The sequence below is a fragment of the Desmodus rotundus genome, chromosome 2, assembly GCF_022682495.2.
Source record: "Desmodus rotundus isolate HL8 chromosome 2, HLdesRot8A.1, whole genome shotgun sequence".
Classification (NCBI taxonomy): Eukaryota; Metazoa; Chordata; class Mammalia; order Chiroptera; family Phyllostomidae; genus Desmodus; species Desmodus rotundus.
The window spans coordinates 165,460,913-165,475,375 of record NC_071388.1 but is presented as its reverse complement, the minus strand read 5'-3'; the positions used below and the strand labels follow the sequence as shown (position 1 = coordinate 165,475,375).

At 37.8% G+C, this 14,463-nt stretch overlaps 1 protein-coding gene across 6 annotated transcripts in view; it reads left to right on the top strand.

Moving 5' to 3' along the window:
- ZNF385B (zinc finger protein 385B) overlaps positions 1-14,463 on the top strand; it is a 363,316-nt gene that overhangs the window by 98,048 nt on the left and 250,805 nt on the right. Inside the window, exon 1 of one of the 6 annotated variants that reach the window (XM_053918820.2) lies at positions 12,420-12,479. The exons of the other annotated variants lie outside the window; for them this stretch is intronic. Within the exon in view, the coding sequence (XP_053774795.1) occupies positions 12,455-12,479 (25 nt within the window). The 5' untranslated portion in view covers positions 12,420-12,454. Of the gene's footprint in view, positions 1-12,419; positions 12,480-14,463 lie in introns of those variants that run through there. 6 annotated transcript variants of the gene reach the window in all.

Genomic DNA, 14,463 nt, shown 5'->3' with positions numbered 1-14,463 from the left:
CTGGGCATGGTTGTAGAGATCTGGAAAGACTCAGGGGATGTCAGTGACTGAGTTGTGTGGCTTTTGGGCAGGGTCCATTCCCTCCACTTTCCTGTGAACTTAAAATTTGCTAGCTGTACTCTATGGGCTCCCAGTGGCCCCTCCCTCCCAACTCCTGGTGGCTGTGCCCTGCTGAGGTCTGGGCAGAATCTGGAACAAACTAAGTTATGGGCTCTGGAGTGGGGGCCATTCTCCCCAACTTCCCCCAAAACTGACTGGCACCTCCCCCTCATGGGAGACCCTCTAGCCCCATCCTCCGAAATCCCAGCAGCACTACCCTGCTAAGATCAGGCTCCTGGAAGAATCTGGGATGAACTGAGTTATGTGGCTCTAGGATGGGGGCCATTTTTCTCACACTCCCAACTGGCATGAGAGTCTTCCCTTCACCCAGCCAAATCTTGGTGTATTTGGGCCTGATAACAAGATCAAGACAGCTCACCCTGACAACTTCCTGAAACCCCACACGAACACAAAGGTGAGCAAGCACCCAGCCAGTGGCAGCTAAACATGGAACATTTACTGAGTGGCCTCAGACCCAACATAGGCCAAGTTTGAACCTGTATCAATCTGGTGAATGCCACTCGTCTCTACCTGATGACTCACTGAGAACCTACCTCATGCAACTTGAACTCTGTGAGTGGTGCTTTCAATGACTGAGCCTAACAGGCAGCTGGCAGGTAGAGGGAAATGGAGGCAAATCTTGGGGTCCTTTGGGACTTTTGCTGACCTGCCCCTGGGCCTGGTACTGGTAACGCCAGCCTTAGCAGCTTGGTCCTTCCCACATACAGCCAGGCCCAGGGAGGTAGCAACAAATTGTGGATTATTTTATACCTCAAAACAGGTTGCCCAGGGAGAGTCACAGGCAACGTCTGACATTGGGCTACACCAGAGTCCCTCCCAAGAGGCCCAAGAACCAACACATCAGGTGGTCAGCTTTAGACACCATCAGAGCAAGATCCAATTAGCTTCACAAACAGCATATCCAAAGGGAGATCTCAGCAGGCACTAGACCCTGCTAAGGCAAATTGTGCTTGGTATTGTCAGAACCTCCACTGAGGTATGGGTCAGTGGCCACAGTTCGCCAGGCTGAGGGTTCACCCCATGCATGAATGGCCAATAGCAATCAAGACTCAATTACAATAGGAGGGCTCACATAACCCACACCATGGACACTCCTGGAGCACCCAACTCAGGTGATCAAGGAGACTGTGCCACTGGGTCTCACAGAATACCTACTACATAAGGCCATTCTTCCAACACTGGGAGTCACAGTAGATCTACATAATACATAGAAACAAACATAAAGAGGCAGCTAAAATGGGGAGACAAAGAAAAATGCTCCAAGTGAAGAAATGAGAAATCTCCACAAAAAGAGCTAAATGGAATGGAGGTAAGTAATTTATCAGATACAGAGTTCAAGGTAATGGTTATAAGGATGCTAAACAGTGTGAAGAAGGACCTAGAAACCATAATGAAGGACCAGCCAGAAATGAAGAATATAATATCTGAAAGGAAGATAACACAGGAAGGAAGAAACTGTAGGATGGGTGAAGCAGAGGACTGAATGAGCAGCTTGGAAGATTAAGACTAAGAGTAAGACACACAAGTCCAGGAAGTGCAGAGAGTCTCAAATAAGGCCCACGCCAAGACACATTATAATTAAAATGGCAAAAGTTAAAGACAAAGAGAGAATCTTAAAGACAGCATGAGAAAAACAGTAACTTATGCACAAGGAGCTTTCATGAGACTGACAGCTGATTTATCTACAGAAACATTTCAGGCCAGAAAGGATTGACAGGAAATATTCAGAGTGATGAAATGCAAGGACCTACAACCAAGACTACTTTACCCACCAAGGCTATCATTTAAAATTGAAGGAGAAATAAAAAGCTTCCCAGACAAGAAAAAGCTAAAGGAATTTGTTACAACCAAAACAGTATTTCAAGAAATGTTAAAAGCCCTTCTTTAAGAAGAAAAAAAAAAGAGGGAAATAGTTAAAAAAATAAATGGCAATAAATATGCACCTATCAATAATCACTTTAAATGTAAATGATTTAAATATTCCAATAAAATGCATAAGGTAGCAAAATGGATAAGAAAACAAGAAACCCATCTCAGAACAAAAGATATACACAGATTAAAAGTAAAGGGATGGAAAAAGATATTTCATGAAAATGGAAATAAAAAAGCTGGGGAAAAATACTTATATTTGGTAAAATAGACTTTAAAACAAAGTTTATAGTTAGAGAAAAAGAAGGACACTACATAATGTTAAAGGGAGAAATCCAATACAATGATATAACTCCTGTGAACATTTATGCACCCAACATAGGAGCATCTAAACATGTCAAATAAATCTTGATGGACAGAAAGGGAGATACTGACAGTAACACAGTCATAGTAGGGGATTTTAACATGTAATTGACCTCAATGGATAAATCTTCCAGACAGAAAATCAACAAGGAGACAGTGGTTAAATGGCAAACTTGATCCGATGGATTTAACTGATATCTTGAGCATTTCAACCCAAAGACTTGGAGGCTAAACAACATATTACTAAGCAATGAATGGGTTAACACTAAGGTCAAGGAAGAAATCAAAAGATATCTTGAAACAAATGAAAAAGATACTACAACAACCCAAAATTTATGGGACACAGTGAAAGCAGTCCTAAGAGGAAAATTGTGCACCCAACATAGCATTACAGGCCTATCTCAGGAAAAAAGAAATATCTCAAATAAACAATCTAACTTTGCACTTCAAGGAACTAGAGAAAGAAAAGCAAACAAAGCCCAAAATTAGTAGAATAAAGAAAACAATGAAGATCAGAGCAGAAATAAATGAAATAGTGTGTAAAAAAATACCAAAAGCCAATGAAACCAATAGCTGCTTCTTTGAAGACTGGCAAACAAAATCAACCAACTTTTAACCAGAATCGTCAAGAAAAAAAGACAGAGGACCCAAATAAATACAATCAGAAATGAAACGAGAAGTAACAACTGACACCAAAGAAACAAAAAGGATTATTAGAAAATATTATAAACAACTGTATGTCAACAAATTGGGCAATCTGGAAGAACTAGATAAGTTCCTAGAAACATACAGTCTTCCAAAACTGAATCAGGAAGAATCAAAAAATCTGAATAGAAAGACTATGATAATGAAGTAGTAATAAAGAAACTAAAAAAAGGTGGGGGGGTGGGCCTGGACCAGATGACTTCACAAGTGAATTTTACCAAGCATTCAAAGAGGAACTAACATCTCTTCTCACACTATTCCAAAAAATTCAAGAGGAAGGAAGATTCCCAAGCTCATTTTACAAGGTATTATCCAAATTTCAAAACCAGATAAAGACACTACAAAGAAAGAAAATTGTACACCAGTATCCCTGATAAACATCACTGCTAAAATCCTCAACAAAATATTAGCAAACTGGATCCAGCAATACATTAAAAAGATCATACAGCATGATCAAGTGGGATTTATTCCAGAGATTCAAGGTTGGTACAATATCCACAAACCAGTAAATGTGATATACCCTATAAACAAAATAAAAGACAAAATCACATGATCATATTAATAGATGCAGAAAAAGCATTTAATAAAATCCAGCACCCATTTATGATAAAACTCTCAGCAAAGTGGCAACAGAGAGAACATATTTCATCATGAAATGGCCATATATGACAAACCCTTAGCCAACAGTGTACTCAATGGGCAAAAATGAAAAGCATTTAGATTAGGAACAAGACATGGATGTCTTCTTTCACCACTCTTATTCAACATAGCACTAGAAGTCCTAGCCATAGCAATCAGACAAGAAGAAGAAATAAAAAGCATCAAAATTGGAAAGGAAGAAGTAAAACTGTCAGTTTTGCAGATGACATGATACTGTAAAAACAGAACCCTAAAGATTCCACCAAGAAACTACTAGAACTGATAAACAAATTGAGTAAAGTGGCAGGATAAAAATAAGTATTCAGAAATCGGTTGCATTTTTATATGCCAATAATGGACTATCTGAAAGGGAAACTAAGAAAACAATCCAATTTATAATTGCTACCAAAAACAAAATACCAGGGAATAAATTTAATCCAGGATATAAAAGACCTGTACTTGGAAAATTATAAGACACTGAAGAAAGAAATTCGAGAAGATACAAATAAGTGGAAGCACATACCATGTTCATGGACAAAAATAATTAACATCATTAAAATGTCCATACTACCTAAAGTAATCTATAGATTCAGTGAAATTCCTACCATGATACCAATGGTGTATTTCACAGGTCTAGAACAAATAATTCCAAAAACTTATATGGTACCAAAAATGATCCCAATAACCACAGCAATCCTGAGAAGGGAGAACAAAGTTGGAGCAATCGCTCTACTTGATATCAAACTATATTATAAGGCTATTGTATCAAAACAGCATGGTACTGGCATAAAAACACATATATAGATCAATGGAACAGAATAGAGAGCCCAGAAATAAACCCATTCAATTATAGTCAATTAATATTTGACAAAGGAGCCAGTAACATACAATGGGGTAAAGATAGTTTATTCAATAAATGGTGTTGGGAAAATTGAAAATACATGGGCAAAAAATGAAACTAGACCACCTTCTTATAACATACACAAGATTAAATTCATAATGAATTAAAGACATAAATGTTAGAATCAAAACCATAAAAATTAATGAAGAAAACATAGGCAGTAAAATCTCAGACATTATGTGTAGCAATTTTTTTTTTCCTACTATGTCTCCTCAGGCAAGGGAAACAAAAAACATAATAGACAAATGGGACTACATGAAATTAAAAGTTTTTGCACAGTAAAAGAAACCGCCAACAAGATGAAAAGACAGCTCTTAAATGGAAGAATGTATTTGCCAATGATACACCTGATAAGGGGTTAATATTCAAAATTTATAAAGAGCTTAGAAAATTGAACGATAAAGAAAGAAATAATCCAATTACAAAATGGGCAAAGGACCTAAATAGACACTTCTCCAAAGAGGACATACAGATGGCCAATAGACATATGAATATATGCTCAATGTCACTAATAATCAGAGAAGCATAAATGGAAACGACACTGAGGTATCGCCTCACACCTGTCAGAATGGCTGTCATCAATACATCAACTAACAAGTGCTGGTGAGGATGTAGAGAAAATTGGACCCTTGTGCTGGTGGTAGGAATGCAGATTGGTGGAAAGCAGTATGGAGTTACCTCAAAAAATTAAAAATAGAGCTGCCTCATGACTCAGCATTTCCACTCCTGGAAATATATCTGAAGAAACCCAAAACACTAATTCAAAGAATATATGCAACCTTGTGTTCACTGCAGTGTTATTTACAATAGCCAAGGTTTGGAAGCAGCCCAAGTGCCCATCAGTAGATGAGAGGGTAAAAAACCTGTGCTACATTTACACCATGGAATGCTACTCCATTGTATAAAAAGAGGGAAGTCTTACCGTTTGTGACAATATGGATGGACCAGGAGAGTATTATGCTAAGTGAAATAAGCCAGTCAGAGAAAGACAAACACCATATGATTTCACTTATATATGGAATATAATGAACAAAATAAACTAACAAGGAAAATAGAAACAGACTCATTGATAGAACAAACAGACTGACATCTGTGAGAGGGGAGGGGAGTTAGGGGCTGGGGTAAAAGGTGAAGGGATTAATAAAAAACTGGCTAGACACAGACAAAACACAGACAATAGTATGGTGATTACCAGAGGGAAAAGGGGATGGGGGTGGGGTGGGGGGAGGGCGAGAGGTAGAAGAAGGTCAAGGGGCAATAAATGGTGTTGGAGAGAGACTTGACTTCGGGAGGTGAACACACAATATGTATGTATATGAGCACACAAAATACAGATGATGTATTTTACAATTGTACACCTGAAACATATAATTTTATTAACCAGTGTAACCTCAATAAATTCAATTTAAAAATAAAAATAAATAAATGAAATGTACAATGTATCCATGAATGGGTTTTCACACATTTTTGAACCTTAGAACTTCAAATTGAAACTGTAACACTATTGGTTTACCACAAGGTGGTGCCACAAGTATATTGAAAGTGAGCTACTTCCTCATTTCTAATACTATAACATTTTGCTGGAATTTATTAATGAGTATGGAGAGCAGAGAAATACAGAGAGGTGAGGATATGTGGGCGGGAACATGCCCTTTTGACAGACTTTATATGAGCATCTTCCATCACTAGGCAGGATCTATAAGGGAGATGTCAGGACGTGTGTGAGTGAATTTGGGGGACAGAGTGAGAGTCACAGTAGGAGGGAAAGAGGGAGAGAGAGGAGGTTTTTCTTCAGGTTTCAGGAATAAAAATTATTACATAAGTATCTAGTATTGCCCTCTGTCTACAAAAGTGATAGTTCATCTTAAGAGATAAGAGATACGAATGTAAATGTTAATGATGCAAACTTAGGTGTGTGAGAAAGATGCAGAATGGGGCTAGACTTCATCAATATGGTAACGTCTCTTACTTTTGCCTTAGAAACATATGGCTTTAAATGCTTGTTTTTCTTAATTTTTGTGAGTCAGTTTTCCACTTATCATTTAACCAAGAAATCTTTTGCAAAGTATATGTGCCACAGTGAAAGTATAAGAAATCATTGATGAAGTAGTGATGAGTTTCTATAGTAAATGCACTAGGTAAATAAAACATTTGTGTTTAGTGGAGGTTAGTGGGTTAAATGACTTACAATGCACTTATTTCCCTAGACCCCTAATTGTAAGTCCATAAAAATTTTTTATGGAAAAATTATTTTATAACCCATTTTTTACGTAGAGCCCATGTGTCTTCCTATAGTTTTCTGTGGAAGAACAGGCTTAGAAAGGCAAAAGTTCTTGGTCAATATACTAAACAGGATTCTTGAAAGAAGGACATTTGATTCCTTTGGGTTAAATTCTAGATCCTTAGGGCGGGGGAGCCCAAGAATTGTCTCTTACTTGGAATATTTCAGACCCAGTGATGATACAGTAGAAGGAATATTGAGATACTTTTCTGACTCTGTCTGACCCAGGATTCATCACTAAGTTTCCAACTATTTTCTAAATCTGAATTGTATTCTTTCAAAAAGGATAAAGTTAGTGCTCCACATCTGTACTCCCCAGGTGAATTTAATTGAGATTTCTATTGTAGGGTTTATTGAGATTGAGGTTCCTTCTGAAGGAGAGTAAAGCAACTTGGAAATAGGATGAGAGCTCAGGTTATGACTCCAACCTCCCAAAGTGCTTTCAGCTGGCACCCCAGACATTTCGGGTAGCGTCATAAACCTAGAACCACACCTCAGGTAGACCTGAAGGAGCCATTAGAGGTAAGCTTCGTATTTTTATGTACATGTATTTTTAAAATGCTAAACATGGGTGTCAATTATATAAGAACGGAACTCTAAGGAATTGATATAAGGAGTTTGAATGGAACTTTTCTCACAAAAAGGAATTAAAAGGGACATTGGGCCCATTTTTTAGTGAAGGACTGATAGGCTTTTACTTTGGACTATGAGCTTCCACATATATTTATTAACAGATTAATGTTTTATATCAAGCCTTGATTTTTGATTTTAAAAACAAGCACTGACACCTTTCAGTGTGGAAACTGAATCTTAGACAGCGATGCTAAGTGCTTGGGGTGGCTGAGTGGTTTGAATTATCGAACACCCACTTAAAACCCTGGTGTCATCTTAGAATAGAAGTGTAACATATTTGTGTGTGTGTGTGTTTCCTATTTTAAACTGATCTGGGGTGAAAGATTTGGTAGCTGGCTCCACAGAAATTTAAATTAGCCAGTGGATTTCCTCGCTGGGGTGTTGTCACCCTGACCGTCCACCTCTCTTCACATAGATGTTCTGCTTTCATACCTTGACAGCACCAAAGCCAACCAGGCTGTCCGACGCCATTCCAAGTTAGGCATCTCTGTGAAGTTTTACAGCTGACATGGAGCTGGTTCTTCGGCCAACTGTGAAATATGTTTGCTTTTTCTCCTAATTAGACAAGAAATTTGGAGGAAGTGGGTAGGCTGGTTATTAGTATTTTTTTTATTTTATGGGCTGAGTGCGATGGAATTTACATTATGTTGACCCGCTTCCTTTCTAGTGAGCCTGCCTTTGCATCACACATCTTTTGCCTGCATGGGCTAGAAGTTAATTTTCCCCTGATGTAAGGTATAAGGAGATGCTGATTTTGGTCCTGGTGAGTTACCCACTCTAGATAATCAGTTACTTTTTATTTAACCTTTACCCGAGGGGAAGGGAAAGAGGAAGGGAGAGAGAAAAACATTGGTGTGGAAGAGAAACGTGGATTGGCTGCCTCTGTTACACACCCAGACCAGGAAGTGTACATGCCCAGACCAGGGATTGAACCTGCAACGTTGGCACGTACATGTGCCCTGACCGGGAATCGTACCCACAACCTTTCAGTTACAGGATGATGCTCCAACCAACTGAGCCACGCAGGCCGGGGTTATAATCAGTTATTTTTAGAAGTAGTAGTAATTCCATCAAACCACCAGGGCACTGTTTGAGTGGCTAAAGAAAGAATTCACCAAATTATGTTGTACTTTGAAAAACAAATAAATGCAGTTTCTTTCTTCCCGTGGAAAATAACTTTGTATTATAGATACTGAAATTAGAGCCCCACATTCTGCTATGGTTTGTATGGTGAGCAGAAAGGCCAGTGTTCTAATAAACGCCCGTAGGATGACTCCTCACTGCAGGTCTGAACCCCAAAAGGCACTTAAGAAATGCTCTTTTATTGAGGGGGAGGTGCCCATAGTTTTTTTATTTTTAAATAAAAATTGTATGTATTTAAGTTGTACATTATTTGATTTACATTTGTATAGTAAAATGATTACTAATGTCAAGCCAATTAGTTTATCCGTCTCCTGATATAATCATTTAATTTGTGTGTGGTAAGAGCACCTGAAATCTCTCTTAGCAAATTTCCAGTTTTCGATATAGTATTATTAACTGTAGACATTGTGCTACATGGTAGAGAGCTAGACTTACTTGTTATATAGAACGACAACTTTGGGCCCTTTGACCAAGATCTCTTAGAAGATGCTGAATGATACAGGTCCAAAGTCTTAGGTCCACAATAGTGTCAATGCTACATTGAAGTTTGTTAATGTGCTGAGTATAAAAAAAGTTACTATATTTGTTTGGGAAAATATACTCATAGGAAAATTCCAAGTAAATACCTCATAGTACTTCCTTAGGAATATAGATAGATAGATAGATAGATAGATATAGATAGATATTTTATTTATTTATTTATTTTATTCAGTTATAATTGTCTGCATTTTTAAAAGATTTTTAAAATTTATTTTTAGAGAGAGGGGAAAGGAAGGAGAAAGAGGTAAAGAAACATCATTGTGTGGTTGCCTCTCATACGCTCCCTACTGGGGACCTGGCCTGCAACCCAGGCATGAGCGCTGATTGGGAATCAAACCAGCGACCCTTTGGTTTGCAGCCCGCACTCAATCCACTGAGCTACACCAACCGGAGCAAGAATATTTTAAAAATAGATTTTAAAGTTAAATAATTTGAATGTTGATGTAAAGAATATTACTACTTTTTTTTCTACAAGTTGTTTTGAATAACTCTATACCAAAGAGTATACAGTATACAAAAATAAAAAAGGGCCTTTTAATTTATAAGGTGAAACTCATTTTTTGTTTCTGACATTCTTACTTATGTTAACATTACGGATGTTTTGTTTTGGGGTACATTGAGAAGAGGGTGAGATCACCCAATGTTTTATGCTTCATTCTGAAAATGTATTCATCCTTTTGAAATTTCCTTTTCAAAATTATAAACTAAGTTGCTAAGAGAAATATTTATTTCAAGTGCCTTTCACATTACTGGGTATAAATTAGGTAACCAGTGAATGGTTGATATTATCATTATGTTATTTTCTTGACACAATAATTCTGAATGGCTTCTTCTTGCCTTTTGTTCCTATGTCCTAGTTTTGTCATTTTGCATTATAGCTACCTCACTGCTCTGCTTTGTGTCTCAGTCTTATCAGCACCTCCTCTCGGAGTTTTTGCTCATCCTATTAAAGCAATGCTAATCTTCAAATCTCTTGCTCAAGCAAGAGAACATTTGCTTAGGTACCATTTTCTAATCTTTAACCTTATAGCAGTTTAGGTAAACATTGCCACAGATCCATAATCTTTCACCTGCGATTCCTGAAATCCAAGAAGCTATGAAAGTAAGAAGGTTTTATAATTCACGTTGATGGCAAAACTCGACCCGATGTGAAGTAAATGGTCGTGTTTGTTTATCCCACATAGTATGACCATGCACATGTTTTGCTGCAGAAATGTTAATGTGTCTGATTAAAGAGTATGAACCCCGATCCCATGGAGGTATTATGTAATCATGTTACAAGCAGAGTATTATCTTTCTAAAATTTGAAAGCATTTGAATTCTGAAATACATCTTGACAATGAGGGTTTTAGATAAGAGATTAAGGACCTATGGTCAAATATTCAATATTATGGTTTCATTTTAACTGTATTACTAAGAAGGTGCATGTATGGAAATGATAAAAAGAATTTTAGGCACACAGTCTCCCATGGACTGTTTTCTGAGACAAGAGAAGTACAGAGAAAGAGAGAGAGAGACAGAACATTGAGCAATTGCTGAACCAATGATATCCAATGCCATTTCTCATAAGACATTCCAACAAATGTTGTCCTAGGGCCTTCAGGGGGCACAAAACAAATGGACTTCAGGCAGCAAAAGTAGACATGCGTTCTTCTATGATGTGGGTACAGACACATGCACACTTGTAGGTGTGCCCACTCACATACAACTATAACTCTCGGATGAAGGGTGTCTAACCAGCAGCCTGTAAGGAGTCAACTCCACACAAAGGGAGATAATGAGGATACCCGTGCATATCCCATGTTTAACATTGCTCCAAAATGCTGTGTTATGTAAGTGCATGATGTGGAATATTGCTTTTTTTTTTTATACAGACGTTTTAGATTGTAGAGACTACTAAACGTGGCACCTAAGAGCTAGTAGTCTTCCTAGAACTAAACACAGTCATGTACAGAAGATCCTCTATTGGCTACTGATTTGCTCCTCTTTAGCGTTTTAATGAGAATCTAAAACCCATTTAAAGAAATCTGAATAGAACCTTAAATGTGTGCTTTATCAATGTTGCCCACTAGGAATTCTTTCCAGTAATTTTTGTGATTTTTGATAAATATTTTATGTCCTTTATGCTCTGCACTTTGCATGTACGCATCAAAGTTCTATATCTTGTGATCTCAAATCATTGCTGCTACTTTCTGACGTATAGCTACCTTGTTCCTCTTAATACTGTGCCAGCTGCTTCTTGGATCTTACAGTACAGTAATGGGAGAGGAAGGGTGGTAAAAGGTAAAGGTGTAAATATGGGGTGGCTGGGGAGGGATTTATGGATTTAACTATGTATTTTAAGAGTAAGCAGTCAAAGACTATGCTATTAAAAATACTCTCTAACTTGTATGCTTATTTTCTTTTTACACAGAATACATTTAAATTTTTATTGTTTAAGAATTTGTCTTGGAGTAAACTTAATTGTATTTTGCCCTGGTGCTGGCATAGCCCTGCACATTTTTATTACCATTATTACTTTAATTTAGAGACAGGCACATAGGGGTTAAAAGATATTTAAATTTCTCTTAATGGATATCTGTGTCGAACATATGGTCATTTTTTGTGTTATAATTGTAATAGCCTCTAGTGATTTCATCTGTCTATACAGAAGTCCTGGGAACCTACAGCTGTTTTTACAGTGTTTATGATAAGTCCTTATAATATAGACTACTGATTTCTTCTCTGTATCTAGCTCATTGTTGAAAAGCCAGAGCTATTTTTAACATTTACACAATTTCACTAGATGAGTCTTCATTCCACAAGGTCTGGTGCTAAATCTGTGGAGCTTTTCATAATCATACCCTTTTTGTGGTTTGCCTGAATTTGATCACAGCGGCTGATTTCATGCATTGATAATGCAGGCTTAGGTTGCCTGTTTCTCGGCTGAAACGCACCTCGGACTTGCAGGTTGACAGTGCCTGTGGTTTCAGCACGCGTGGTGATAGAGAATTGAAATTGCTCTGCTTTCTTTACAAATGACTCAGAGTGTGCTTGTCCTTCCCTAAAATGTTGCCAGCGTGTACAGGATTTTCAATGAGCAGTGCAATAAGCCGGCATCTGGGAAGGTTTGGAGCTGCACTGATATAGTGTGGTGCTGTCACACAGATCAGCAGGGCTGGAGCCACGTCTCGGTGGCACTGTGCAGGACCCTGGGCACACGCTGGAAGTTTTGTTTATCCAACTTGGTTGCTCTCGAAGCTGGTGAAAGCCTTACCAGGATGTGGAGTGGACTTCCTAGCAGAGGTGAGCATTTTTATCCTAAAACTTGGACACCAGCCTCTGAGATTCTTTCGTACGCCGTGTTGAATCCTGTGGAGTTATCAGTTGTGTTTATCATGTTGTGCTGACAGATCCAAAGGGGCAACTCTGAGGAGAAAAATGTGTGATTCTTTAATTTTATTGGGAAGTTACTCCTTAAATGGGTGTGATAGTATTCTTTCCTGTCTGTGCTAGCTGTTTGCTGAGGACATCTTAACATAGGTGACTTCCTTTGCATTTTAACCATTCAGAACAAGTCAGTGATATTGTGCAATTTGTTATCATTACATTAAGTATTTGATTAGCAGTGTTATGTGCTTCAGGTATAAAAAAAAAAGCTAGGAACTAAATGCGCTTTATAGAATATTTGACATAAAATGTATATAAGAGGAAATAGGTGATGTTTAAAAGGTAACTAAGAGAGTAAGTGAAATGGTTACATACTGGAGTTGACACCTTGTTAAGCTTGACATTATTAATAATTAAAAGTTATGACCTGTCGGGCACTGGACAACCTACAGTAATTGATTTCCAGAGAGGATATACGGAACAAGAGAAGAGAAAATTAGCAGCATTTCCTCCTAAAGCGTGTTTTAATTAGATGTGATGTTTTAAATGCAGCAGATTTGATCATTCAAATGTAAATAAAATACTGACACTCACCTGGGTAGTTAAGTGGCTAGGCTGCCGTGCCCAGATGGTCGGATGTAGCGTTATAAGTATAGAGGATCTGAAAGCCAACTCTGTAAGGGCAAACTCAAAGTTAGCCTCTGAGCAGATGGAGTCCTATTGCTTAGGCTCTTCTAAACTGCAATTCCTACACGATGAGAAGCTGTCTGTAAAGAAGAAAGGACTGTGAGACTTATGATGTATTTGAATAGCAGTATGCTTATTAAGTGTCTGTTTAGAACATAAGGTCTGCAGAGAAATCTATTTTTATTTGATTGGAAGCTTACATGGCACATGGGGTGTGTGTGTATGTGTGTGTGTGTATATATTATACATATATATGTGTGTATATATATATATGATGTGTGTATGTGTGTGTTTTTCCTGCTAAATTTGCGGCAGCTGTTTTATAGCTTTCAGCTGTAAAGTTATAGATAAGTGTGTACTTGTTTGACAGAAGATTCGAGAACCCCATTTACTGCCAGTACATGTAAAGCTTGGCTAAGCAGATGCATCAGGAGCAAACCGTTTGTGTTCGCCAGTGTGTCTCAGCAAGTCCCAGGGCCACTATCTTGCCAGAAGCCGCTGTGTGCTTTTGAAAGCATGAAATTAGTTTTATACTGAGCACATGGTTTCTCATTTAGCAGCTCTTTTTGTGGTAATGGTCCATTTATGGTTCACTGCCAGGATTTTGGTATTCTGTCAAAGCTGACAGCTTCTGCTAAGGTGTCTCTGTGACAAATTTTTTAAAAGCTCAGATGGGAGGGTCACCTAATTAGACCCTCAGGAAGAGACTCTTACCTTCAGCCTCGTCTCTTTCTGAATGCATTGTCATTTCTCCAAATTTCCTTTATGTGGTTTAATCCAGGACCTGCAGATTTAAAGTGCTAACATTTCCCACTTGGGAACTTACTTGACATGTGACATTAAAATAGCTGTGTTCTGAAATGTGAAGTATTTGTTCAACTTTTTGCACCATGTTTGTAGAAAACCGCTCTATTCGCATTGACCATATTGTGCATCCTTAAGGCTTATCTGCTTGTTTCTTAATACATCCTAGAACGCTGTTGGAGAGAACGCAAGGCTTTTTATATAGTTTATATTTGATATAAACTACACATACTTTATTGCATATATGTGCTATGAGGAGGGTTAGTTAGGAATAAAATTAAACATTCTCAAGGTGCATTAAAAATGTTGAAAAATGTCTTTTTTTATAGAACTGCTTTATTTTGAAAAGTAAAACTCCCAAATGCCAAAATTACATAAATATGAAAATAGTTTTTGTTTCCACAGAATG